The sequence below is a fragment of the Lynx canadensis genome, chromosome B2, assembly GCF_007474595.2.
Source record: "Lynx canadensis isolate LIC74 chromosome B2, mLynCan4.pri.v2, whole genome shotgun sequence".
NCBI classification, from domain to species: domain Eukaryota; kingdom Metazoa; phylum Chordata; class Mammalia; order Carnivora; family Felidae; genus Lynx; species Lynx canadensis.
In genome coordinates, this window is record NC_044307.1 from 136,387,585 (window position 1) to 136,412,776 (window position 25,192).

Here is a 25,192-nt window from a genome sequence, read left to right on the forward strand (position 1 = left end):
TAGCAACTGTAATGGTGAAATTTAGTCTGAGTCTAGAGGGACCCAAAGTTGACTAAGTAAATGCAGTTTCCATTTTGAGTTTTTATTGGCAAGAAATACTTTTATTAGGAGGAATAATTGGGGAGAAGGAGGCATGCAGTGTGTTCCACACTGTTGCACATTGGATTCTGATTTTATTTGATTTTGATTTTGATTTAGTGATAGTAATATATTTGCAAGAATATATTCAGCATCCTTTTTCATTAAGAAACATAAAAATCAATTACTTCGATATAAAATATTTAAGTATTTCATACAAACTGAGGTTGTAGTTTTAATGTCCTCACATAACTTTTTTCAGATCGTAAAAGTAATACACATATGGAGGAAAGTGATATTTACAGATAAATATCAAAGGAAGAAATCCTCCATTTTCCTACTTGGTAAAACCAGTGTTAATATTTTATTATACGCAATCTTAATCTTTTTCTAATGTGGATAATAAATAAGTGGCATTTTAAATTCAAAACTGGAATCATATGGTACACATGTCTTATAAGCCACACATTGTTCTAAACTGTATATTATGATGATTTTCTACGCCCATAAGAATTTGAAAGGACATGACATTTAATAGTTTTATATTGTACCTCCTAGATGGATATATTTACTCAGATCTCTCTTGTTGACACTTTGAATTCTCTTCCTCTTTTTCTCTAAGAAAATGTTTAGTGTACTTTGGGGATGGATTTATTTACTCAGAGTGCTATTGTTAGTCCCTTGAATTTCCCCTCTTCTTCCTCCTCCTTTTATCCCCCCCAGCAAATGTTATTTACCCTAATGCCTCCCTTTCAACTGTGCAGAGATGTTTTAGGAACTGAGTGTGTTCAATACCCGACAGAGCCTTAATGTACAGCTATCATTGTTAGTTACTGCCCTGAAACTGATATTTCCATCCTAACAGGAAGGTGCTATTCAAAGTGAATATAGGAAGTGAAGCATAGATTATTATTTAATCTAAATTAAAAGTAGAGACTTCTAGCCTTGGCAGAGTCGATGACATATATTTCATCAGCTAAGACCTGACATTGGTAGGATCTAGAAGAAAATTGCTACTTTGCAGTGACTGCTTATGCTGTGATTCCAGCTAGGAATGGACTTGCTGTTTATTTCAGGGTTGGACTCATATCCCAAAGGTTGGATGAGACCTGAGGCAATCATGCAGTCCAGCCACCTAACTTCTACGTGAGGAAACCTGAAACCCAAAGATTCTAATACCAACCTTGGTGGTACAGAGCCCGGGCAGAAATGCAAACCCTCCAACCAAGAGAGGAAGTGTTATGTCATCACCTAATTTCTGGCTGGTCCTCTGAGTTCTTTCTATACACACAGTTGGGTATATAATCAGTCCTTCACACACACACACACACACACACACACACACACACACACACACACACACACTATGTAGGCCCTTTGGCACATTGGAACCATGTGCTTTATGTAGGGAGCTTATGTTTAAGTGCATTTCCTGATCTCTAAGGTCCTTTTCTGCCTTACTGTTTTATGGATCTATATCCAAGTACAAGGAATAATGGACTAGATATCAGAAACCGGAGTCTCTGCTCCACAGTTCAGCTTCGAGCATTCTGTTAATTTTTTTCACATATAAAATTTTAAGGAGTAATGACACATGTGAATGAATGTGGAGGCTTTAGTTTGTTTTGATTTTTGCTTTTTACGGGTAATTTTGATGCAGAGTTAGACCAGTGGCATATTACGGTAAAGCTAGTCTGTTATAATAGAGACTGTTCCGGTTATCTCTTGCTGCATAACAAATCATTCCAAAGCCTAGTGGTTTGGAACAACAGCAATCATTTGTAATCTCTCAAGGTTTTGTGAGTCAGGAATTCAGGAGAGGCTCTGCTCTGTGGTTCTCAATCAGGGACTTGTGAGGCTGCAGTCAGACATAACAGGGCTGGCTGGGGTCAACTCGAAGGCTTCTCACTCACGCAGCTGGTGCTGTGGCTGGAAACACGCAAACAGAAGGCACTGGAACAGCTAGGCTTCCATAAGCATCTCTCTACATGCCGATGTGGTCTTACCACGTGGTTTCTCCAGCATGGCAGCTTCAGGATAACCAGACTTTTCTGTATGGTGGATCAGGGCATGTCCAGACCCAGTTTTAATGCAAAGCGCCTTCTGCCCTCATGTTCTACCATATTCTAGGGCCCCGGTGTCATGTTCGGGGTTCAGGCAAGGTCCCTGCCACATCTGGGTTCCAGGAGGAAGGGAAAGAATGTGGAGGAGGGGCGCCTGGGTGGCTCAGTCGGTTGGCCCTCTGTCTTCAGCTCAGGTCATGATCTCACGGTCTGTGAGTTCGAGCCCCCGGTCGGACTCTGTGCTGACAGCTCTGAGCCTGGAGCCTGCTTCAGATTCTGTGTCTTCCTCTCTCTCTACCCCTCCCCCTCTCACACTCTGTCTCTCTCTCACTCTCAAAAATAAATAAACATTAAAAACAAATATTTATTTATTTATTTATTTTAACGTTTATTTATTTTTGAGACAGAGAGAGACAGAGCATGAACAGGGGAGGGGCAGAGAGAGAGGGAGACACAGAATCTGAAACGGGCTCCAGGCTCTGAGCTGTCAGCACAGAACCCGACACGGAGCTCGAACTCACCGACCGTGAGATCATGACCTGAGCCGAAGTCGGACACTCAACCGACCAAGCCACCCAGGCGCCCCCAAATTTTTTGTTAAAGAATGCGGAGGAATGATGGTAAATGTTTGAGAAATGGACCCCCAGACAGGCACTTCTCACTTCCACTGGTGAAGAGAACTTGACCTTCACGCTGTTATGTATGGTGGGAAGGTTGGGAAGTGTAGGCAACAGGAACTCTATTCACTAAAGAAGGGCGTGGACTTTGGTGGATAACTAACAGCCCCCTCTCAAACTGATTTAGCCCAACCCCGTAATCTCCTTCATCTTCCACACTAAATCACCATAATAAAAGCAGACCTTAAAGGTAAAAACAGCTGCATTTGTATAAAAAGCACAACCAAAACCACCTCAAGCAAAACTGGCAAGCTCTTGCCCTTGAATGTAGAAATTCTGGAGTCACCGCTGAGCTGGGGTACTTTATCTATTAACTGCATTAACTGTCCTCTTAGTTTCCATTGCTGGCATGGAAACCCTTAGTAAATTACCTAAATATTTAGTATCAGACTTTACAGCTTGAAAGAATCTTTGTTTTTGTTTTCTCTTTCAACCCCTCGCCTCTTGTTGGAACAAGAGCGTTTTTGCAAAACATCTTTTCCCACTCTTGATCTTCTTGTGCAAATACTTAACTGCCGCTTCAGTGGTAACACGATATTTTAAACTCTGTATTTTGGGAAATTTTTTTAATTTACAGAAGAGTTTCAAAGATCGTCCAGAGCTCTTTGACACCTTTCATCCAGCTTCCCCTCATAACCATATGCATAACCATATGCATAACCATAGTACATAGGTTAACACTAAGAAATTAACATGGTAGTATGATTTTTTTTTTTTAACTTCTTTATTACCAAAGAGCTGCAGATAATTATGACAATCAAGTTACCTGGAATGAATACTCTGAGCATTAAGGAACATGTGGAATTGCAGTTCTGCCCTTAATGCAAGAATCACATTGGTATTTTAGAAAAACCCAGAGGCAGAAATTCGTGGTGCTATCTGGTGGCTTTTATCCACTGAGCTATCCACTATCTCAGAGGTGTATAGGGGAGAACCATTCTCCTCAAATACCTCGTGTTGTCTTTGAGATACGTAAATGTGTATTTCTTATAACTTCGACTCTGAAAAGTTTTTTTTCATTTGTTTTGTTTATATACAACTTTGAGGCTTTACCTAAGACTGGCCCTGTATTAAATGACTTTGCTGGCTGAAAGAATAACTTCTTGCTTATACTTTAGTGTCTCTGTTGGTTTCCCCTTTTTGAGAAATTCACAGGCAGTATAATACGGAACCACGTCATTTTAGTTATTCATTGGTCTTGAGCGTAACACATTCTCTTGATTTCCGTGACTGTCCTGCCAAGGAACTCAGCCTAGATGTTTGAAGTCTAGAATAGCAATGAGCAGAACTCGGAAATCCTGATCACGCTTCAGCCCCCATCGTGCATAGGGCTCTGTCTTGCCTTGTAAAGCTCCCCGTGGGGGGTTGTGACCGGGAGTGGTCCCCTGTGGACCCATCAGTCGCCCCTGCACCATGTAAACATGGTCACAGGAAGCCTGGGCTCTACTTGCCATGGAAAGTCCTGCCTCAACCCTAAATCAGCCTGAGCAAGTTAGAGCCAAGAAGTGCTGCTTTGGATTCTAGCAGTGACATTCCAAAGGAGAGCAATTAAAATAATGGAAGTTTGAAGAGCGAACAAAGAAGAGCCAAGGAATTAAAGCTCTTTCACCTAGAAACAATTAGACAGAGACTTCTCATGATGTAAAGTGTGTGAGAGCATATCTACGCGGGGCTGCGATAGCTTTTTTTTTTTTTTTTCTTGAGGATGGCACAAGAAGAAATATTTTATGTTGATGGTTTTGAGGCTGACAGTACTTGGGGCTAGAAGCATCGTTAGGACTCTGGGGTGCCTGGGGGGCTCAGTGAGTTAAGAGACCATTGATTTCAGCCCGGGTCATGGTCTCACAGGTCATGAGTTCGAGCCCCACGTCGGGCTCTGCACTGACAGCTCAGAGTCTGGAGCCCGCTTCTGATTCTGTGACTCCTCCTCTCTCTGCCCCTTTCCCACTCACGCTCTGTCTGTCTCTCAAAAATTAAAAAAAAAAAAATTTTTTTAAATACTTGTTCTATATTTAAAACAAAAGAATCATTAGCACTCCAAGGCCCTCAACATGTGTGTCCACCAGCACTACCTCCGGGTGTATCAAGGGTCAGATGAACCAAGACCCTCCAGGCAGGTAGAACCGGCTTATTTTAGGATATTCATGGTCAAAAGACCCGCTGACATGGGCCATCAGCAATGTTGGGCAGGTTCTCAGCAGGTGCTATATAATAGCCCAGTGTTTGGGTTTTGGTAAGAAGGAAGAGAGGTTACGGGAAAGAAAACAAAGCAGCACGTTAGCCAAATGCTAAGACAACCTGTCAGCATCTCTCACTCAAGGCGGAGGAAGCAGCTTTCGTGCTTTACAGCTTTGTGCTGGGTGTTTCTGTGTATATGGGACATCAGCTACCCCAATATCTAGCGCACAGCGACTGTCTTACAACTGTTTTTCTTAACTCGTAACAATATGGTGTATTGATGAATGGAGGGGGAGAAAGACAACCTTGGAGTGTTATGCACCTCTCCCTTCACTATTATTGAATAAAGATTGATAAAGCGGTACATTTAAATCTTCCAGAGGAATCTCATGATCTAGAAGACTTCCAGATCATCATTGTCCAACTAAACTATAATGCAAACCCCCTATGTAATTCGTAATTTTCTAGTAGCAAGGCTAAAAAAGGCAAAATGAGAGCAGTGAGAATCATTTTTAAAAGGTATTTTAGCTAACCCATTTTCCCCAAATATTATCGCGCCATGTAAGTCATGTAAAATTATTAATGCGGTATTTAGTCCTTTTTTGTTTCATACTAAACCTTCAACATCTGGTATATATTTTACACTTCTAACACATCTCCATTTGGAGCGGCTGCATTTCAAGCGGTCAATAGCCGCGTGCGGCTCCTGGCTATTGTGTTGAACAGTCAGCTCTGGAGATAAATATCAGTAGTCAGTTTGCTGTATCAGGAAGAACAGGCCAGACAGGGTGGAAATGTTAAATTATTTTGAGGGAGGTGAGAACAAGACGAGGCAGTTTTTATGAGGTCCATTTCCTTAGGTGTGAAAACTATAATTATCTTCTAAGCAGTGAATCAACATAAAAAATGTTATCCATTAGCAAATGTAGTCTCATATTTATACACCATTATATGACCTAGCATTAAGTGTTTCACTTCTGTCATTGGTAATTTTGGAAGGTGTTTAATTTGAGGTAGTAAACTTGGTTGAATACTACAGATACTGAATATCTCAAATATTCTCTTTGAAAAGAGCCTGGTCGGCAGTCTGAAGGATAGGCTGGCCCGGTGGCCTAGAACACATAGCCTGGTATTAGAATATAAGAAGCCTTAACTGGAACAGGACCAATTCATGCTGCTATGTACCCATGGGGCACCTGGGTGGCTCAGTTGGTTAAGCGTCCGACTTTGGCTCAGGTCATGATCAAGCATCTGACTTCATCTCAGGTCATGATCTTGTGGTTCGTGGGTTCGAGCCCCACATCGGGCTCTGTGCTGACAGCTCAGAGCCTAGAGCCTGCTTCAGGTTCTGTGTCTCCCTCTCTCTATGCCCCTCCCCAACTCACGCTCTGTCTCTGTCTCTCTCTCTCTCTCTCTCTCTCAAAAATAAATAATAAACATTAAAAAAAAAAGATGTATCCACGAAGGGACCTGTTGACCCGAGTTTCCCTATCTTTGAAAGAGTTAAAGGCACTGTCGTCCCTAGCAGCCCAGCATGGACTCCTCTGAAGCATCTGGCCACTTTTGTTCCCCTTTAATCCCTCAGTCCCGGTATTGGCGCATCAGAGTAAGAAGTGAGTCTCTATTGTGTTCATTTTCACCAATACTGATAATGGATAGTTGCCAAGAGTTCCAGAACTGTTCAATGTAGTTTTCTATACCGGAGGGAAGGTGTGTCCAGTTATGGAGACTAGGTTGATCTGGACTTTTCCAGATGCCCTGGCTTACATATACAGTATATCCAGCTTATTTCTGGTACGAAATCATTGTTGCCTCATTGGACCCTTGGGACCTTAAAGAATAATCATATACACTACTTCCCAAGTTAGTGCCCATTTTTAAAGTGAGATCAACCTCATGGTTATGATTATGGTTAATCATATGATTACGATGGCTGCCATCATAAGGGGAAGAAAACCTTGATGAGTCTGCTTCTACTTCCAACTGCCCAGGACGTTATTAGCACCAGTCCCAAATGTGGGCTAGTGCCCTTTGCTGTAAGCACACCTAAATGCCTGGCTGATTCTTGGATTTTTGCCACACTCAAGTTGGATCAGGCTTTTTAGGGCAAGTGCATTTTAACTACCATAACCAATCCATGTTTTATAGGCCATAAAGTTGTCCTAGAACAAGCAGAAAGAATATTGCAAAAGCTTTAAAAATTTGTGGCAAGTTTATACCATGTGGTAGTGGTTATGCTGATAAATTACTCATTTCCTACACATTTCTTACCATTTCTTCTTGTTGACCCGATTTAGTTCTTTTATTTTATATTTATAATATTCGCATTACACGTTGGCACTGATATTTGCTGTAAATATAAACTATCTAGAAAAACTCGGGATATTGAAGGATACAGAGTTGATGGGATTCTTTATATTCTAGAAATATTGCTACCAGCTGTTTGACAGTCTTTGTTATAGAGTCAAACCAAATTCACGTTCCTTTTAAAAAATGGTTATTAATCTAGATCCTCCTTATTAATGTATGTGTGTCTTGTTACAACCTTCTAAACATAGGTTGCACTCATGTTTTCTAACAAAACCCATGCACATGGACCCTGCTGGTAAGGTCACCTGCCAAAATGAAGCAAATGTCTTCATTCAGCTTGCTCTTTATTGCAAGGTATATTGTTCTGTAAACTTGGGATCTCATTAGGGGGAAACAGTGTTCGTCCTGCCTTCTTGCAAACAAAGAAGATTGGAACTTTGCGTGTTTCCCCAAAATATCTTCTGTGAGTTTCAATTTTGTGTAGGGCCTCAAGATTTAAATGCTACATATATTAAATGACCTTTTGACTTTGCCATTAGATATTCTCTTCTTAATGCCGTCTTCTAAACATTAACAGCCCCGTTCCTTTAAAAATGCATAATTTTTCTCATAACCGAGTTTCTATATTACTTAATTGTATATTTACACTGCCGTGTTATCTAACTTTGGGGGGGGGGTTGTAGTTAATCAAATATACTCTGGGGGCGCCTGGGTGGCTCAGTCGGTTAAGCGTCCCACTTCAGCTCAGGTCACGATCTCGCGGTCCGTGAGTTCGAGCCCCGCGTCAGGCTCTGGGCTGATGGCTCAGAGCCTGGAGCCTGCTTCCGATTCTGTGTCTCCCTCTCTCTCTGCCCCTCCCCCGTTCATGCTCTGTCTCTCTCTGTCCCCAAAATAAATAAACGTTAAAAAAAAAATTAAAAAAAAAATATACTCTGTCATAGCATAACTTCATATACACCCCAATTACGATGTCAACTTTCAAGTAGAGATTGAGGGAAATGTCGTGTTGAGAGAGGAAGTTTGAGAGAAGGTATGGGTCTTAATATTTTGGCTTTCCTTGCCCAGTATTAGAAAAGGCTTATCCACACAACATTTTTTCTTTCATGCTGTCTCCAAGTAAAATGTAAAATTGTCAGCATCTGTTACATAGTGATGACTGCAGGAAGGTGGCTTAAACTGTTGTGGAATTAGAGTGCAATACTGAAAACGTAGAACAGTGTTGCATAAAATTCCATAAGGATCATGGAGGGTGTGTTTGAAGTAAGAATCCCTCGTGATGCTTGTTAAAGCTATAGAGTCCCTATGCCCTGACCGCGGAGCCTTTAATTTAGTAAATCTGGGCGAATCCGCTTGTACGAGTCGTTCCAGGTGATCCCACTTTGAGGCGGTGGATGCAGTGCTTCTCGAGCTTTCCTGCGTACGCCAGCGGCATTGGCATCTTGTTAAAATGCAGAGGTCGTGCCCCAGACTCTGCATTTCTCACCTGCTCCCAGCTGATGCTTTAGAAACTCAAACTTTGCAACTCAACCGCCCAAGGGCGCCTTTGCATTTCCTTCTATAACGAATTCACCACCTTTCTACTTCTGACCGTGTATACATTTGGGCGAGGCTTTAACCGCCTTTAAACCTGGTTTGATACAATTTTAAAATACGTGCTCACCTTGTCCTTTTTCTTTCTTTTGTTCTTTCCTTCCCGCCCCCAATGACTGTAGATGTGCACCAGTTAGGTCTTGAAGTGCCATCAGCTGTAGCAGAAATTCCAGATCCCAAGACCATAGCCAGGCATCCCCGCTCCCAGGAACTGAAGGCCATGGAGCTCTCCGACAGTGACCGCCCCGTCAGCTTCGGCTCCACGTCGTCCTCCGCCTCTTCCAGGGACAGCCATGGCTCCTTCGGCAGCAGAATGACCTTAGTTTCGAACAGCCACTTGGGCTTGTTTCACCAAGATAAGGAAGCCGGGGCCATAAAACTGGAGCTGATTCCGGCCAGGCCGTTTTCCAGCGGCGAGTTGCAGAGGGACGGCGCCGCCGGGCAACAGAACGCCGACGAGGGCGACGAAGGGCAGCCCCGGGCCCAGCGCAGAATGGAGGCCAACGGGGCGACCCAGCCGGGTGCGGAGTCGGCCACCAGCCCCAAGCTCCTCTATGTGGATAGGGTTGTCCAGGAAATTCTGGAGACCGAAAGGACTTACGTGCAAGACTTGAAAAGCATCGTGGAGGTAAGGCGCAGTTTTTCCTTCGGTTTTGGTCTTTCAAAGTTGGTCACGCAGGAGAAATCTGCTTGCAAAATAAAGAGCAAAGCCAGGTATCAGAGATGCGTTGTCTCCCAAGATGCAGAAGTAGGGTGAATGTTCCAACCGATCGTAACTTAAGAGGAACCCGAAGGCCATACGCATTGTGTTAAAATCCTCTTGATAATTTGCATTAACGCGCTAATGATGTGTTAGAAGCAACACTGCTGGGACCAGTGCACCCCCCCCCCCCAATACATTATGGTAGTAACTCCTACACCAAAGAGCTCCAAGTGCTTCCCAGGTGCCAGAGCACTTTAAGTGCCCCGACCTGCAGATGTCTGGGGTAGTCTGACTGAGTCCTTCAGGCTATCTGCACCTTAATCACAATTATCTACTGGTGTCTGGGAGCTTCCCAGACCGGACTGATCCCCGTATCCCACCTCCAGAGACTGTGATTTCATGAGCCTGGGGTATGGCCCAGGCAGAGAGATTGTGGAAGATCCCCAAGAGATTCGGGCGAGCTTGGGAGTCTCTGTTCGATGCTATTCTCTATTGGCTGGTGTTGGGGGAAGGGGGTAGAGGGAAGGGAAAAACCGTGGGCTTTATCTTGTCTCAGGCATTTACTTTCTGGTCACTTTTATTACAAACAAGTTTGCTTGAATTCTTTGGCTCCATGTGAATTGAGCTCAGCTTTATGGGCCAAACCATGTACTCTGGAGATTGAGTTATTAATTGACTTTGACTTATAGATCGTTTTTTTTTCTTTTCTTGTTAATTTTTTTTAAATGTTTATTTTTGAGAGAGAGAGAGAGTGTGTGTGTGTGTGTGCGCGAGCAGAGGAGGGCCAAAGAGAAGGAGACGGAGAATCAGAAGCAGGCTCTGCACCGTCAGTGCAGAACCCAATGTGGGGCTCAAACTCATGAACTGTGAGATCATGACCTGAGCCGAAGTCAGACGCGTAGCCACCTGAGCCATCCAGGTGCCCCGATTTATAGATAGGTGTTTAAGGATAAAGTAAAAATTACCAGAGCAGCACAGATGTTAACTCACTGTCAATTGATGATTAAAAATATTAATATTTCCAAGACAAATTTATGTCATAAAGCTATAGCCACTTTCCTTCCCGGTAATATACCAAGTTCTTTCCTTTGCTAATACCCACTTCCTGTTTTAGACTTCTTAATCTAAAATGTTTCAGAGTATAGGAGAATATTTGCTGAGGAGCACATTCTGCCCCAAATATATGCATTCTTAGAGCTTTAGAAGAAAATTCTGAGGCATAATTGTGTGTTGAGTTCCATAAATGACAGAACCAGACCCTGTCTACTAAAAATAGTTATGACATAACTTCCCGGTAAAAATAGAAAAATCAATTGATGCTCAACCAAAACAATATGTGATACCAAATGTAGAATACACCAGGCCAATTTCCTTTTTAATTTCAGCAATGATGTCATTTGTACTTGAGAAGAAATACCTGTGAAATTGCCAAAAATTTTGCAACCTCTCGGGAAAGTCAGGGCTGTTGAAGCTTTCTTTGTCCTTTTTCTTTTCTTTCTTGGAAATCTTTTCACCTGATCAAAATTCACACACCAGGAAAGAAACCAGTAGTTACCGCACTGGTGTTCCAGGAACACTGTTATTTTTTCTGAGACTGGTTGATAAACTTTAGTGAGAGGAGATAGGTAAGATCTGAACACGAAAGGACCGATGAAGACAGAATATTTTTTTTTAATTTTTAATGTTTGTTTATTTTTGAGAGAGAGAGAGACAGAACACGAGCAGGGGAGGGGCAGAGAGAGGGAGACACAGATCCAAAGCAGGCTCCAGGCTCTGACCTGTCAGCACAGAGCCCCACATGGGGCTCAAACTCATGAACCGCAAGATCATGACCTGAGCCGAAGTTGGATGCGTAACTGCCTGAGCCACCCAGGCGCCCCTAGAATATTTTTTTCTAAGAAAGTTTCAGTAAAAGTTCTATTCCAAGCTGCCCAGATGTTCTTGCCTTTTTTTTTTTTTTTTTAAATCAGTGAATTAACCATGTTTTATACTGGGCTTTGGTGGAGTTTTTCTATAAAGATCCAGATAGTAAATATTAGGCTTTCTGGGCCCTAAGGTCTCACAACTGCTCAGCTCTGCCATTGTAGCTCGAAAGCTGCCACAGGCACTATGTCAACGAATGGGTTTGGATTTTCCAGAAAAACTTTAGGGTCAGGCTTGATCCAGGGGCCGTCGTTTGCCAACCCCTGTTTGAGGCTCTGAGCTTGTGCCTGTGTTTCATTAACTCTAAAATAAGACTAATATCTACCCGCCACCCAGCATTAGTAGAAGAATGAGAAAATACATGAAGAGTTTGTAAGCAGTCAATAAAAAGGAGACTGTCATCCTCACCGGCCTCCTCCAAATTTGCTGGGTGAGAGTGGTCGTCATTTAACCATACTGTGTCTTACCTAAAGCCTTTCCCAAAAATGAACAGATTGGTCCGTTTGCTGCAGCAGAAATTTAATGAGGGGGGAAAAAAAAAACCCTTTAAGCGGTGATTCCAGTATTATTGTTTTGAATGCAGTTGGATTGTTTCCGGTGAATCCACCTAAAATCTGAGGTAACACATAATTAGGGAAGGGGAAGGGTGAAGAAGGATGCTGGGAGGAAGGGCACTTGGGGAAGAAAAGTCCCGGACAAAGTGGGAGGCACCCAAACAGGAAGAAGTAAATGATGCTTTGTTCTGGAATTCACCAGAACGCTTTCACTTCTGTGCCCTTTCCACCTAGAAAAGGCCAGACCCCCTTTAGATGAGGGCCTGCTCTTCACATACTTTTGCTAGGTGACTCCCTCTGTTTCTCAAGATCACAATTTTCACAGAGCGGTTTAACTGCATGGTTAAACTCATTGTATTTAGTTCTTTCCTCAATGAAGAATAACCAATTTTTTCCCCACTCACAGCACCTCTGCCCAACAAAGACTGTGAAAGTCGGTATTCTTTTAAGGTACAGAGTCAGTCTGTTTTCCTCGATCCATTTCTATCTTCTTGTTGTAATTCTGTAGCCGGCTTCTCTAATAATCCTCAATGTTTCACGTGCAGAATTTTATTTTTTTCTTTTCTTTTTTTTTTTTTTTAAATTTTTTTTTTCAACGTTTATTCATTTTTGGGACAGAGAGAGACAGAGCATGAACGGGGGAGGGGCAGAGAGAGAAGGAGACACAGAATCGGAAACAGGCTCCAGGCTCTGAGCCATCAGCCCAGAGCCTGACGCGGTGCTCGAACTCACAGACCGCGAGATCGTGACCTGGCTGAAGTCGGATGCTTAACCGACTGCGCCACCCAGGCGCCCCACACGTGCAGAATTTTAAAATGGGAAAAGGGCCGCTCGTTAACCACCTGCCAATACAAGTTCTCACCACACCTAAGGGGCAGAGCTTGTGACTTGGCTCCTTCTAAGCAAGAATTCTTTCTGGGGGGAGGAAAAGTCCAAACATTTATAGAGATACGGGTCAATCACTTTTCAACCAGGCAGAAGCACCTTTCTGACTTTCTACACTCTGCGTTACTGATTCCCGTCTAACTAATGTGTTTCGACAGCCATCCTCAATGGCTTACTCATTTTTCCCTGTAAAATAGCACATTTTATCTGTATACCACATTCGTACATCATCCCCACAGCTCAGGTTTAGATTTGTTTTAGGATTTTTACAAATGGAAACATTTTTGTGAAAGATCGCTGATGTACACATAGATTTCAGAGACATTCACACAGGGACGCCTGGCTGGCTCAGTCAGTGGGGCATGTAACTCTTGATCTTGGGGTTGTGAGTTCGCGCCCCACGTTGGGTGTAGAGGTTGCTTAAAAATATAATCTTGGGGCGCCTGGGTGCTTCAGTCAGTTAAGTGCCTGACCTCGGCCTAGGTCATGATCTCACGGTTTGTGAGTTCGAGCCCTACATCGGGCTCTGTGCTGACAGGCTCCGAGCCTGGAGCCAGTTTCAAATTCTGTGTCTCCCTCTCTCTCTCTCTGCCCCTCCCCCACTCACACTCTGTTTTTCTCTCTCTCTCAAGAATAAATATTTAAAATTAAAAAAAAAATCTTAGAGAGAGAGAGACATTAACACAATGTACTTTGACCTGTTTAGCCTGGTCCCCAATATCCTCAGAGTGGCTTATTTCGGAGAAGATATCCTTCCAAACTTATTTAGGTAAAAGAATTCCCAGATGTTGGCTATACATTGCAAAGGTTATATGCCTTTCTTTCCCCTATGTAGAGCGATTGTATTGATCCCAAATATATAGGTCTTTTTCCTTTCCCGTGCCAGTTAGAAATCCATTTCTGAATCCCTAGTTGCTTCCTGAAATTTTTAAAAATGTCATTGTACTTACTCCTGTTGCCCTCTCTTTCTAGCATTCCTGCCCAGATCCTTCGTTCCAAGCCCCCTGCCCCTCCCTCCCCACCGCAGCTTCTTTGCCTGACATCCTAGTCATCTAAGTTTGTACACTTGACATTTGAGAGAGAAAAAGAGGGAAAGAAAGGGACGTGAGATCCAGACTCAAAAGAACAAGGGAGCTGTACTTTCCATTTCTATATATGGCTTCTAATAGCATTCACAGGTAAAACGAGGTAATAAGAAAGCAGGTTTTAAAAGTTGAAAGTAAAGTAGCCACTGATACAATTTGTGGAGAGAGAGAAATCTGTAGTTGGAAAGTAGACAGTAAGGGCCTCTTTTCATGTTTAATGGAGCCTTACAATGACTGAGAAGGAACTCTCATAGGTAGAGGGGGTTTCTTTAATCTTCCTAAATGATCTATAGCAGAGCCTTTGAAAGCCTCATAAGATTTGTCCCCAGATACAGTTTACGGACTGTTTTAACCTTTTAGGAAAGTTTTTAAATAGTTCATAATGCTGTCCAGTTAGAAGTGAATTCCCTACTACAGAATGTCACCTTTGAACTATAAGAGATGCTACATAATATCATCTTGGGGGCCATCGAGGACATACGTATTTAGTGGAAAAAAATGAGTAAAATATTGAGTGTGACATCAGTTTATTTTTTTCTATCCTATCCTAGAGAGCTACATTTTTTTTTTCAAGCACCTTTGTCCACTGTGTTAAAAAGCCAGTAAGTGAGTATCACACCCTTAATGTTTAAGACTTAAAGAGCCGAAGCCTTAAGCATAGCTTTGTGGAAAGCATTCAGCATTGTTCAAAAGCTGTGGCTGAACAAGGATTAGAACGTTGATCCCCGACCTCCCAGCTCTTGTGTGTTTCAGTCTACAGAGACTCTTCCTTTAGTGAGTGATAGTGTAGACAGCGTCAGGGTAGGTAGAGGAGAGAAGGAGGTTTTCACATGCTTGGTGGTGTGAAACACACTGAAAGATGCTCTGCGCGTTACCATAGCTTAGAAAAGAGGTTGCTCTTAGTAGTGGAGGCACCACTTTATTTGGAAGGGATAACCTTCTTGCACTTAGGAAGCAAGCCTTCTCTCAAATCTGTGCAGAGGGAGAGGGAGAGCGAGAGCGAGAAGGAAGCAAGGAAGGAAGGAAAGGAGGAAGGAAGGAAAGGAGGAAGGAAGGAAGGAAGGAAAGGAGGAAGGAAGGAAGGAAAGGAAGGAAGGAAAGGAGGAAGGAAGGAAGGAAGCAAGCAAGGAAGGAAGCAAGCAAGGAAGGAAAGGAGGAAGGAAGGAAAGGAGGAGGGAAGGAAAGGAGGAAGGAAGGAAAGGAGGAAGGAAGGAAAGAAGGAAAGGAAGGAAGGAAAGGAGGAAGGAAGGAAAGGAGGAAGGAAGGAAAGGAGGAAGGAAGGAAAGGAGGAAGGAAGGAAGGAAGGAAAGGAGGAAGGAAGGAAAGGAGGAAGGAAGGAAAGGAGGAAGGAAGGAAGGAAGGAAGGAAGGAAGGAAAGGAGGAAGGAAGGAAGGAAAGGAGGAAGGAAGGAAGGAAAGGAGGAAGGAAGGAAAGGAGGAAGGAAGGAAAGGAGGAAGGAAGGGAGGAAGGAAGGGAGGAAGGAAGGAAGGGAGGAAGGAAGGAAGGAAGGAAGGAAGGAAGGAAGGAAAGGAGGAAGGAAGGAAAGGAGGAAGGAAGGAAAGGAGGAAGGAAGGAAAGGAGGAAGGAAGGAAAGGAGGAAGGAAGGAAGGAAGGAAGGAAAGGAGGAAGGAAGGAAAGGAGGAAGGAAGGAAAGGAGGAAGGAAGGAAGGAAAGAAGGAAGGAAGGAAAAAAGGGAAGGAAGGAAGGGAAGGAAGGGAAGGAAGGAAGGAAAGGAGGAAGGAAAGAAGGGAAGGAAGGAAAGAAGGGAAGGAAGGAAAGAAGGGAAGGAAGGGAAGGGAGGGAGGGAAGGGAGGGAGGGAAGGGAGGGAAGGAAGGAAGGAAGGAAGGAAGGAAAGGAGGAAGGAAGGAAAGAAGGAAGGAAGGAAGGAAGGAAGGAAGGAAGGAAGGAAGGAAGGAGAGAGGAAGGAGAGAGGAAGGAAACCTGTTGACCAGGCCTGGGGAGTCTATAGTGCCTGTCCACCATTTACTCTGTCTAGAGACTTAGCTTAGAGACTTAGACTCAGAATGGAATCGGAGTTAGCTTTTGTCCAGGGCCACCCTGTCCAGGACAACACTGTCAATTTAGCTGTGGTTTCTGATGAAGTCTGGCTTCCTATGGATCCTGTTGGAGAAACAAGACTGGTGTGGGAAGGGGCAGTTTGTGGCTCTTCCACTCTCTTCCCTTAGCCGTGAGAACAGGATTCTGTGTAGACATTCCCTGGGCCAGCCGTGACTGCTTAGGACACTGGAGAAGAGGAGAAAGGTTTCGAACCAAGGGAGAAGGCTATTGAGAAGAGGTGAATTGTCATGGCTTTTAGTACCTTTTTATTTGCAGATGTCCTCACTGAATACTTTTCCTCCAGCCTAAATAACATTTATTATGCCGACACTTTTTATGAGGTCACGTAAAGTTTTTTTCAGTACTGGGGGAAATATGTGTTCAAGGCTGGGGTGTAGGACTTGGCTGGAATTGTTTTTAATGAAGGCTTGTTATGTGGGTGGATTTCATAAAGAACTTACACTATGGGATTTGGCACAATTTAATGTACTTTTTCTTTTACGTGGCATTGAGTACTTTTATTTGAATGTCTCTATTTGTTTTCCTCTCCAAGAGCTTTTATCATAATGACTGAATGAGATCTTTCTTAAAACCATTTAAGATCTCTGATAATTTAGAAGCAACCCTATTAAATAGTTTTCTGCTTATGTAGAAGCTATTCCTCAAATAGCATATCTGATCACTATACGTAATGAGCAGATCTCACTTGGACTACTCATTTCCGTATCTCTTTATGATTGTCGTTGTGTTGCTATCGTTGTTCTCATGCCCCCTCCCTCCCTACCCTATCTCCTTCTCCTCTCTTGCCCCCTCGACAACGACAGCAACTTAGAAGGTGGGAACACAGTGATTTTATTTCCACTTCGTTGCTTTTTTATCGAAGCATAATTGACCCACAATATTCTGTTAGTTTCGTGTGGACAACATAGTGATTTGGCATTTGTGTACATTGGGACCTGACCACCACAGTAAGGGCATTTACCATCTGGCATCATACAAAGTTAATACAATATTATTGACTGGATTCCCTGCGGTGTCTATTACATCCTCATCACTCATTTCATAACTGGAAGTTTGTACCTCTTAATCCCCTTCACCCATTTCGCACCCCACCCCGAACCCCATCCCCTCTGGCAACCACCACTCTGTTCTCTGTATCTGTGAGTCTTGGTCCGATTTGGTTTGGTTTGGTTTGTTTTTTTAGATTCCACTTGTAAAAGTGACATCATACGGTATTTGTCTTTCTCCGACCGACATATTTCACGTAGTCTAATACCCTCAAGGTCCGCCAATGGCAAGACCTCACTCTTCTTTCGTGGCTGAGTAGTGTTTCATTGCGCATGTATACCACTTCTTCACTCGTTCATTTATCAGTGGTCGTTCAGTTGTTTCCATATCTTGGCTATTGTGAATAATGCTGCAATAAATGTGGTGTAGGTATCTTACCAAATAGTGTCTTCATTTTCTTTGGATAGATACCTAGGAGCGGAATTGCTGGATCATATGGTAGTTCTATTTGTAATTTGGGGGGGAAGCTCCATACTGGTTTCCACCGCGGCTGCACCAATTTGCGTTCTCATTGTGTGTGAGAGTTCCCTTTTATCCACACCCTTGCCAATGCTTGTTATTTCTTGTCTTTTTGATAATAGCCATTCTGACCAGTATGGGGTGATACTTCATTGAGGTTTTGATCTGCATTTCCCTGATGATTAGTGACGTTGAGCATCTTTTCATGTGCCTGTTGGCCATCTGGATGTCTTCTTTGAAATGTGTCTGTTCAGATCCTCTGCCCATTTCTTTATCAGATTGTTTGGCTCTGTGTTATTGAGTTGTATGAGTTCCTTATATATTTCGATATTAACCCCTTATTAGATATATCCTTTGCAAATATTTGTCCCACGCAGTACATTGCCTTTTCATTATGTTAATGGTTGCTTTTGCTTTCCAGAAGCTTTTTAGTCTGATGTGGTTCCATTTGGTTTTGTTTTTGTGTTTGTTTTGTGTTTTTATTTTATTGCATTTTTTTGCTTTTGTTGCCCTTATCTCAAGGGACAGATTTAAAAAAAAATTACCGAGACTGATGTCAAGGAGCTTATCATTTATGTTTTCTTCTAAGTCTTACATTCAGGTCTTTAATCCATTTTGAGCTAATTGTTGTATATGGTATAAGAAGGTGGTCTTGTTTCATTCTTTTGCATGTGGTTATCTACTCTTTCCCACAGTGTCAGTTGCAGAGGCTGTCTTTTCCCCTATTATATATTCTTGCTTCCTTTTGTGTAAGTTAATTAACCATAGATACGTAGGTTTTATTTCTGGGTTCCGTATTCTGTCCCATGGGTCTACGGACTGTTTTGATTACCATACTATACTGTTTTGATTACAGTCATTTTGTAATATGGTTTGAAATCAGGCCTTGTGACACCTCTGGCTTTTTATTTTTCTTTCTCAAGATTGACTTGGCTATTTGGGCTCCTTTGTGGTCCCATACCCATTTTAGAATCATTTGTTCTCTGAAAAATGCCACTGACATTTGATAGGGATTGCCGCGAATCTCTAGATGGCTTTAGGTAATATGGACATTTTAGCGATACTAATTCTTCCAATCCATGGGCGTGGAATCCCTTTCCATTTATTTGTGTCCTCCTCAGTTTCAATATGGTGATTTTGAGCATTCATCTGTTCAACTCATTGTAATTTAACGTGGGAGGGAAGACCGAGACCTGAGTTGTCACTTTTTCCGAGTCCTAATGAGTTTGCCCATTTTGAAGGTGCTGTTCATTAGTGATCAGTCAGAAGGTATTAACAGTGAAACTGTTCAAGGTGGACGGCATTTTATAAAAGCAAAGTGAGTCAAAGTTTGCGGAGTTGCTACACAAAAGCAGCTGTTGGCCGTTCCCCAGAGCTCGTGTGTACTTCCTGCTACCAGTTCTCCTCTTTATGGTTAGATCTTGAGTCAAAACTTAGGAACATTATTTAAAATATCTATATTGATCAGATTCACCTGGGAGCATGGTAGACCGTGACATCACCAATGTGACATCTTAAGCTTTGTGACCTCACTGGTTCCCAACGGCTGTAAACATACTATGTATCTAACACTTGTAAATTTTTTTTTTTTTTTGAGAGAGAGAGAGAAAGAGAGAGAGAGCACAAGTGAGCAAGGGGCAGAGAGAGAGAGAGAGAGAGAAGTGGGGCTCGTGTTTTACCCAAAGTAGGGCTCGTTCATGTTCACCCAATATGGGACTTGAACTCAAGGACCATGAGATCATGACCTGAGCCGAAGCCAGATACTCAATGACTGAGATACCCAGGCACCCTAACACTTGTCAATTTTCTAAATATGTGCCTGGATAACAACAACAAAAGCGCTAAAAAATAAACACTAACAGCGAGTAATATTTGAGTACTTACCACATATCAAGCACTGGCTTAAGCCCCATCCTTGCTCACAGCCCCATCACGTGGGTATTAGTATAATACCCCTGTTTTAGCGCAAGAATATTAAATGGACGAAGGGTAAAGTTAGTTATCCGAGGCCACATAGATAGCGGTAGAGCTGAAACTGAAACCCAGTTTCACTCCAGAGTCCACTCCTTTTACTGCCATAACGCGACACATGACATGCGTATTCCTAAAAATCGCTCACTGTGCAAAATCACGGGGGTGGGGGAAATAGGGCTTATAGGAAAAATGAGTTTTGAGCACAACACTCAAAAACGTCATCAGTGATACATTAAAAAAAAGATTGGAATCTGAGAAAAATGAAGACAGAGACTTAGACTTGTTCAATGGTTAAGAAATACATGCCTGCTTAGTAAACCTGACCTTGAAGTTGCTCATGGAAGCCCCCTGGTTGCTACACCTGCCACCCTCTATACGAGAGGAAGAGAGAAAGGGAGCAGGAGAGAAAGAGTCAGAAAAAAGAACAATAAAAGAGGAAAAAGAACCAAGAACAGAGAGGGAAAATACAAGATAGGCTAAGAGGAAAGAGAAAAAATAGGAAACCATCTACAGGATTGCAGTTTAGGGGTTATTTTGAAAAATATTTTTAATATTTATTTATTTTTTTTTTTTTTTACATTTATTTATTTTTGAGAGAGAGCACAAGTGAGGGAGGGGCAGAGAGAGAAGGAGACACAGAATCCGAAGCAGACTCCAGGCTCTGAGCTGTCAGCCCAGAGCCCGACGCGGGGCTCAAAGTCACAACACTCGAGACCATGACCTGAGCCGAAGTCGGACGCTTAACCGACTGAGGCGCCCAGGTGCCCCAAGGGATTCTTTTGAAGTCACCCGACACGGATGAGTGTGGCACATACTATGCGTGCAGGTGGACTGAGTTCTCTGGTAGGCATTCGAGGTGAGCGCACGTGTTTTTGTCTTCCTGTGCTGCTCTCTGGAACTGGGGACAATTTTCTGCATCCACCTAGTGTTTCTTACGGATGAGATCCTGCATAAGCCAAGGCAAAGTTAGGATATTTGAATTAAGTTCAAATTGTTCCCTTGTATATTAATCATGTGGGAACAAATTCATGTTTAAAATAAATGTTATAGCAGAACTGACTGTACTTATTCTTTGAATTATTATGACCTGTTACAAGTAAGCCTCCCCACCCCTTAGCTCAGAGCAAGAACAGTATTCCTGTTGTCAAAAAACACGGTCTTCCATTTATCTTAAATGAGACTAATAAAAACCAAGACAAATATCCTTAAGGCTCTTTTTGTTTCCACCTTTCAAGAAAAAATGGTTTGAAAGAATTTCGGCTTCTCTTAGCAGTTTGAGAGTTCATTCATGTTTCTGGAAACTAAAATAGATTTTTTTTTTAACCCTAATCTCAACCCAACAAACGTGATTACTTATAACCACAAATAGTTGGAGGAACTTTTTCTTTTACTGAAAGGATTTGCACAATTTGGTCAAATGTTCTTGCATAGACTATAGCAGTTGGTGTTGATGAAACTCTTAGTACACCAAGGAGATTTGAGGGGTAAATATTAGCGTATTTCTGATGTTAACATTAGATGATATTTTCCACCTACACTCGCAGATACAGCTAGACAACATAATAAAGGAAAGTACAGCCTTACAATGTAATTGGCGGGGAGGGGAAGAAAATAGAAACTATCCTTTTCACAGACATAACCGAGTGCTTTCATTTCTTCTGCATGACCAAGCACTTAGAAATACCTGCAACCGAAAAGTCCCTTCCCATCCTATTAGGCTTTTCATTTGAGGCAACATTTTGATTGTTAATGAAAAGGCATTTCAAAAACTTGAGTTAACTCAAGTGATTGAGTAGCTATTATTACTGGTCTGCTGAAGAAGTGCTCATATATTTCAAAGACCGCCTGTGGGCAAAATTCTATTGAAGATTTGCTAAAACAGTTCCTGTTCAGTTGGGTTGGAATCAGGCTGCCTTTTGGATGTGTGCCATCTTGAATATTCAGTTATAGTGAGTGGGTAGAAAATTATAGAATTCGGGAAATGATGTTCTCCACAAACCAAGCTTCACTTGAGAGAAGTCGACCACAGCCAGAAATGTCGTCCCAAGATGCTTGCACCTTGTGAAACTAATCACATAGAAGAATTTACCTGGATCATGAGATAAGCCTAACGCCTAGTGGAACCCTCTTTTAAATACCTAGAAAAGGAAGAGGTAGCTTGGGCCGATGTACAACTTGTCAGCCTGCATAACTTAGTTAACCGTTTTCCGGTCATTCACGTTTTGGCTTTCTCCTTTGTCCACCAAGACTACTCTGCCACTTATGGGGTATAAGCATTGTTCTGCACAGTAGCACTCGTGGAATTTTTTTTAAGTTAATTTATTTATTCTGAGCAGGAGAAGGGCGGGGCGAGAGAGAGCGAGAGTGAGCCCAAGCAGAGGAGGGGCAGAGGGAGAGGGAGAGAGAATCTCAAGCAGGCTCTGCACTGTCTGCACGTCAGAGCCTGATGCGGGGCTCGATCTCCCGAACCACAAGATCATGACCTGAGCTGAAATCAAGAGTCGGACGCTTACCCGACTCAGCCACTCAGGTGCCCCTCTCACAGAATTTTTTTAATCTCTTTTTGGAATCGTGGTAACATATACCTAAAATGTAGCATTTTCACCATTTTAAGTGTAGAGTTCAATGGCATTGAGCACATTTACATTGTTGTGCAACTATCACCACCATCCATCTCTAGAACCTTCCTGTCAACTGAAACTGTGTACCCCTTCAACAGTAACTCCCCATTCCCCCATCTCTCAGCCTCAGGCAACTGCCATTCTCTTTTCTGTCTCCATGAATTTGACACTCTAGGTACCCATATAAGTGGACCATACAGTATTGGTCCCTCTGTGACTGTTTATCTCATTTAGCATCATATCTTCAAGGTTTATCTTTATTATTCATAGTATGTGCCAGAATTTTCTTCCATTTTTGTTACATAATAGTCTATATAGACATTTCATTTATCACCCATCTGCTGATGACCCTTAGACTGTTTTCAAATGTGTGGGATTTTTGATTAAGTAAAATCACACCAAATTACAGAGAAAATTACAGAGAAGATAACTCTGTGAGGTCTGACTACAGATTCTGCAAGAGTTGAGGTGAGTTGGTAAGTTTTCTATTCCTAACCCTCCCCGTATCTGACACTTACTAGGCCATCTGTAAAAACCTGCTGAATGAATTATCTAGGTCTACCCCATCATTTTTATAGTTGAGGAAATGGAGATTCAGAGAAGCAAGTGATTTCTCCAGCTGGATGGAAATCCCTCGCTGTCACTACCTTTGATCTCAAGCCCTTACTGAACTTCCGTAACCTGCAGTCTCTTCATGTTAAAATGAAAGCATATCGCGTACTTCCTGGGACATTGTGCAGATCACATGAGGCATGCCTGTAAGACGCCTGGCGCAGTGCTGGGACCACGCAAACCCTCAACAGCTGATAGCTCTTCAAACCCAGGCCCTGATGCTAAGTTTTGGAAGAGCCAGGACTGCATCCGGGTCCTGTCTCCCAGCCATTCCATTTAGCAACAACTGGAAAAAAACCCAGATGTATTGGGTGCCCCCTATATGCCAGTTAAGGAGAGTTCTCACATTCACACACTCTTGTCGATTCGTTTCTGGAAACCTGTCACTTTTATTGCCCAGTTTCCTCTATCTCGGCCACTGGCCGGGGCAAAATTGACCTGGACATGTGTGAGAAGTTTGCACCTTCTGTGTCTAGCCACCACATAGTTTAGGCTTGACCAGAGGGGTGACACAGAGGGGACGTGGCCACAGTTAGAGTCACCTCCTTGGCAACTTCTTGGGACAAGCCTAAAGTAACCTGTGAAATTGCCCTCTTCCCCCAGCACAGATACAGGTAGGCTTTGGAGGGTCTCCTCCAAGACCAGAGTGTGTGTCTGGTCTAGTCCACATGTGATAATAGTCTGGTTGGTTCTCTGGAACGCTTTTTTCCCCGACTCCCATTCTGAAGCAGGAGCACGCTTTGAAGTTTCTGTCCTAGTTTGGAAAAAAAGATAAAAAATAAAAAAATCAGGTAAAGCAGGTTACTGGTTAAATGTGTAAATTTCCTTAATATTCCGACTTATCTGGAATGTTCAAAAACTACTTTTAGTAAGAAGATTCACCAGACGAAAACTCCTACTTTAAAAATAAGAAAAGGGGCGCCTGGGTGGCGCAGTCGGTTAAGCATCCGACTTCAGCCAGGTCACGATCTCGCGGTCCGGGAGTTCGAGCCCCGCGTCGGGCTCTGGGCTGATGGCTCGGAGCCTGGAGCCTGTTTCCGATTCTGTGTCTCCCTCTCTCTCTGCCCCTCCCCCGTTCATGCTCTGTCTCTCTCTGTCCCAAAAATAAATAAACGTTGAAAAAAAAAAATTAAAAAAAAAAAAAATAAGAAAAAGTAAAACATAATAAAGATACCTTATGAGGAATGCGCAATTAAGTGGTCATCACCTAGATTTAGACCAAGGATAGTAAGCCTCATAAACAGGTTCAAAGGGGCTATTATTTGAGCAATTAAAAGCTATCACGTAGGAAATCTAGTTAGGAGGAGCAGCTTAAAAATAGGGAATTTTCTAAAGTAGAGGTTGCACTTTGTATCACCTGCGGAGGGGTTACTTTTCTTGTCCCAAGCGACACCCTGGGCTATTGAAATCCATTTTCCTGGAGATGGCCTCGGTTTTCCTAAAGCTCTCCAGATTCTAAACAGCAATGGATGTTGAGGTCCACAGTCCTAAAGGCATTTTTTGTCCATTGTTACGAAGGGAAAGCTCAACATTTAAAGACAGCACAAATTACCACTCCCCCCACCCAATCCCCTGTGAAAGACAACACAATGATGAGAAGCTAAAATCTGAGAACTGAATCCAAATCCTGACTCTTCCACTTTCCTGTGTGATCTCGGACAAGTTACTGAACTTTTCTACATCTGGTTTTTCACCTGTGAAATGGGAATAATAGGGTTGTTGTGAAAATAAGGCTTTCCATGCAAAATGCTTAGCACAATGATAGACACATAGTAAGCATTCAAGTGAGAGTTATTATTATGTGATTACTAATATAATTGGTATTATTTGGTAAAGCCAATCATTTCGGGTAGGTTTTGAAGTGTCATCGATTGTTGTGTTTGGTAATCTATGTTAAGAGGTTATTTCCAAAAATCTAACTTTAGTGCAACCTAAAAAGGATAGGTCAAAAAAAAAGAAAAAGGTTATATCTTGGTGCGGTTTGTAGTTTACCTGACATACCTACAGGTAGCTGGGATTCATTTCCAATATAAAGGGCTGCAACGGTGGAAGGAAATTATTCTCAGAATCTTGGCTTGAGCTAGGTCAAACCGAGATCCATGTAACACGGCCAGAAGGTCGGCCTGGGCCCTGGGTCTGTAGCTGTGCACCCATGGGTGACCCACCAGCCTGACCTCAGCTTCATCCTCTATAAATGAATCTAATTCAAAAAGCTGAAATCTAAAGATGACTGGAGATCTCATCTCTTCCAGCCTCAGCTCTCAAGAATGTAACCAGGAAATAAGTAAGTCCTTTGAGCAGCCAAAATAGATTATTTCAAACGCCAAACAGTAACTCCTGTGTCTTTACCCCA

General features: G+C 42.6%; 1 protein-coding gene across 1 annotated transcript in view; it reads left to right on the top strand.

The window, feature by feature from the left end:
• PLEKHG1 (pleckstrin homology and RhoGEF domain containing G1) overlaps positions 1-25,192 on the top strand; it is a 179,519-nt gene that overhangs the window by 68,993 nt on the left and 85,334 nt on the right. Inside the window, exon 2 of the mRNA XM_030316589.1 lies at positions 9,019-9,524. Within this exon, the coding sequence (XP_030172449.1) occupies positions 9,117-9,524 (408 nt within the window). The 5' untranslated portion in view covers positions 9,019-9,116. The remainder of the gene's footprint in view (positions 1-9,018; positions 9,525-25,192) is intronic.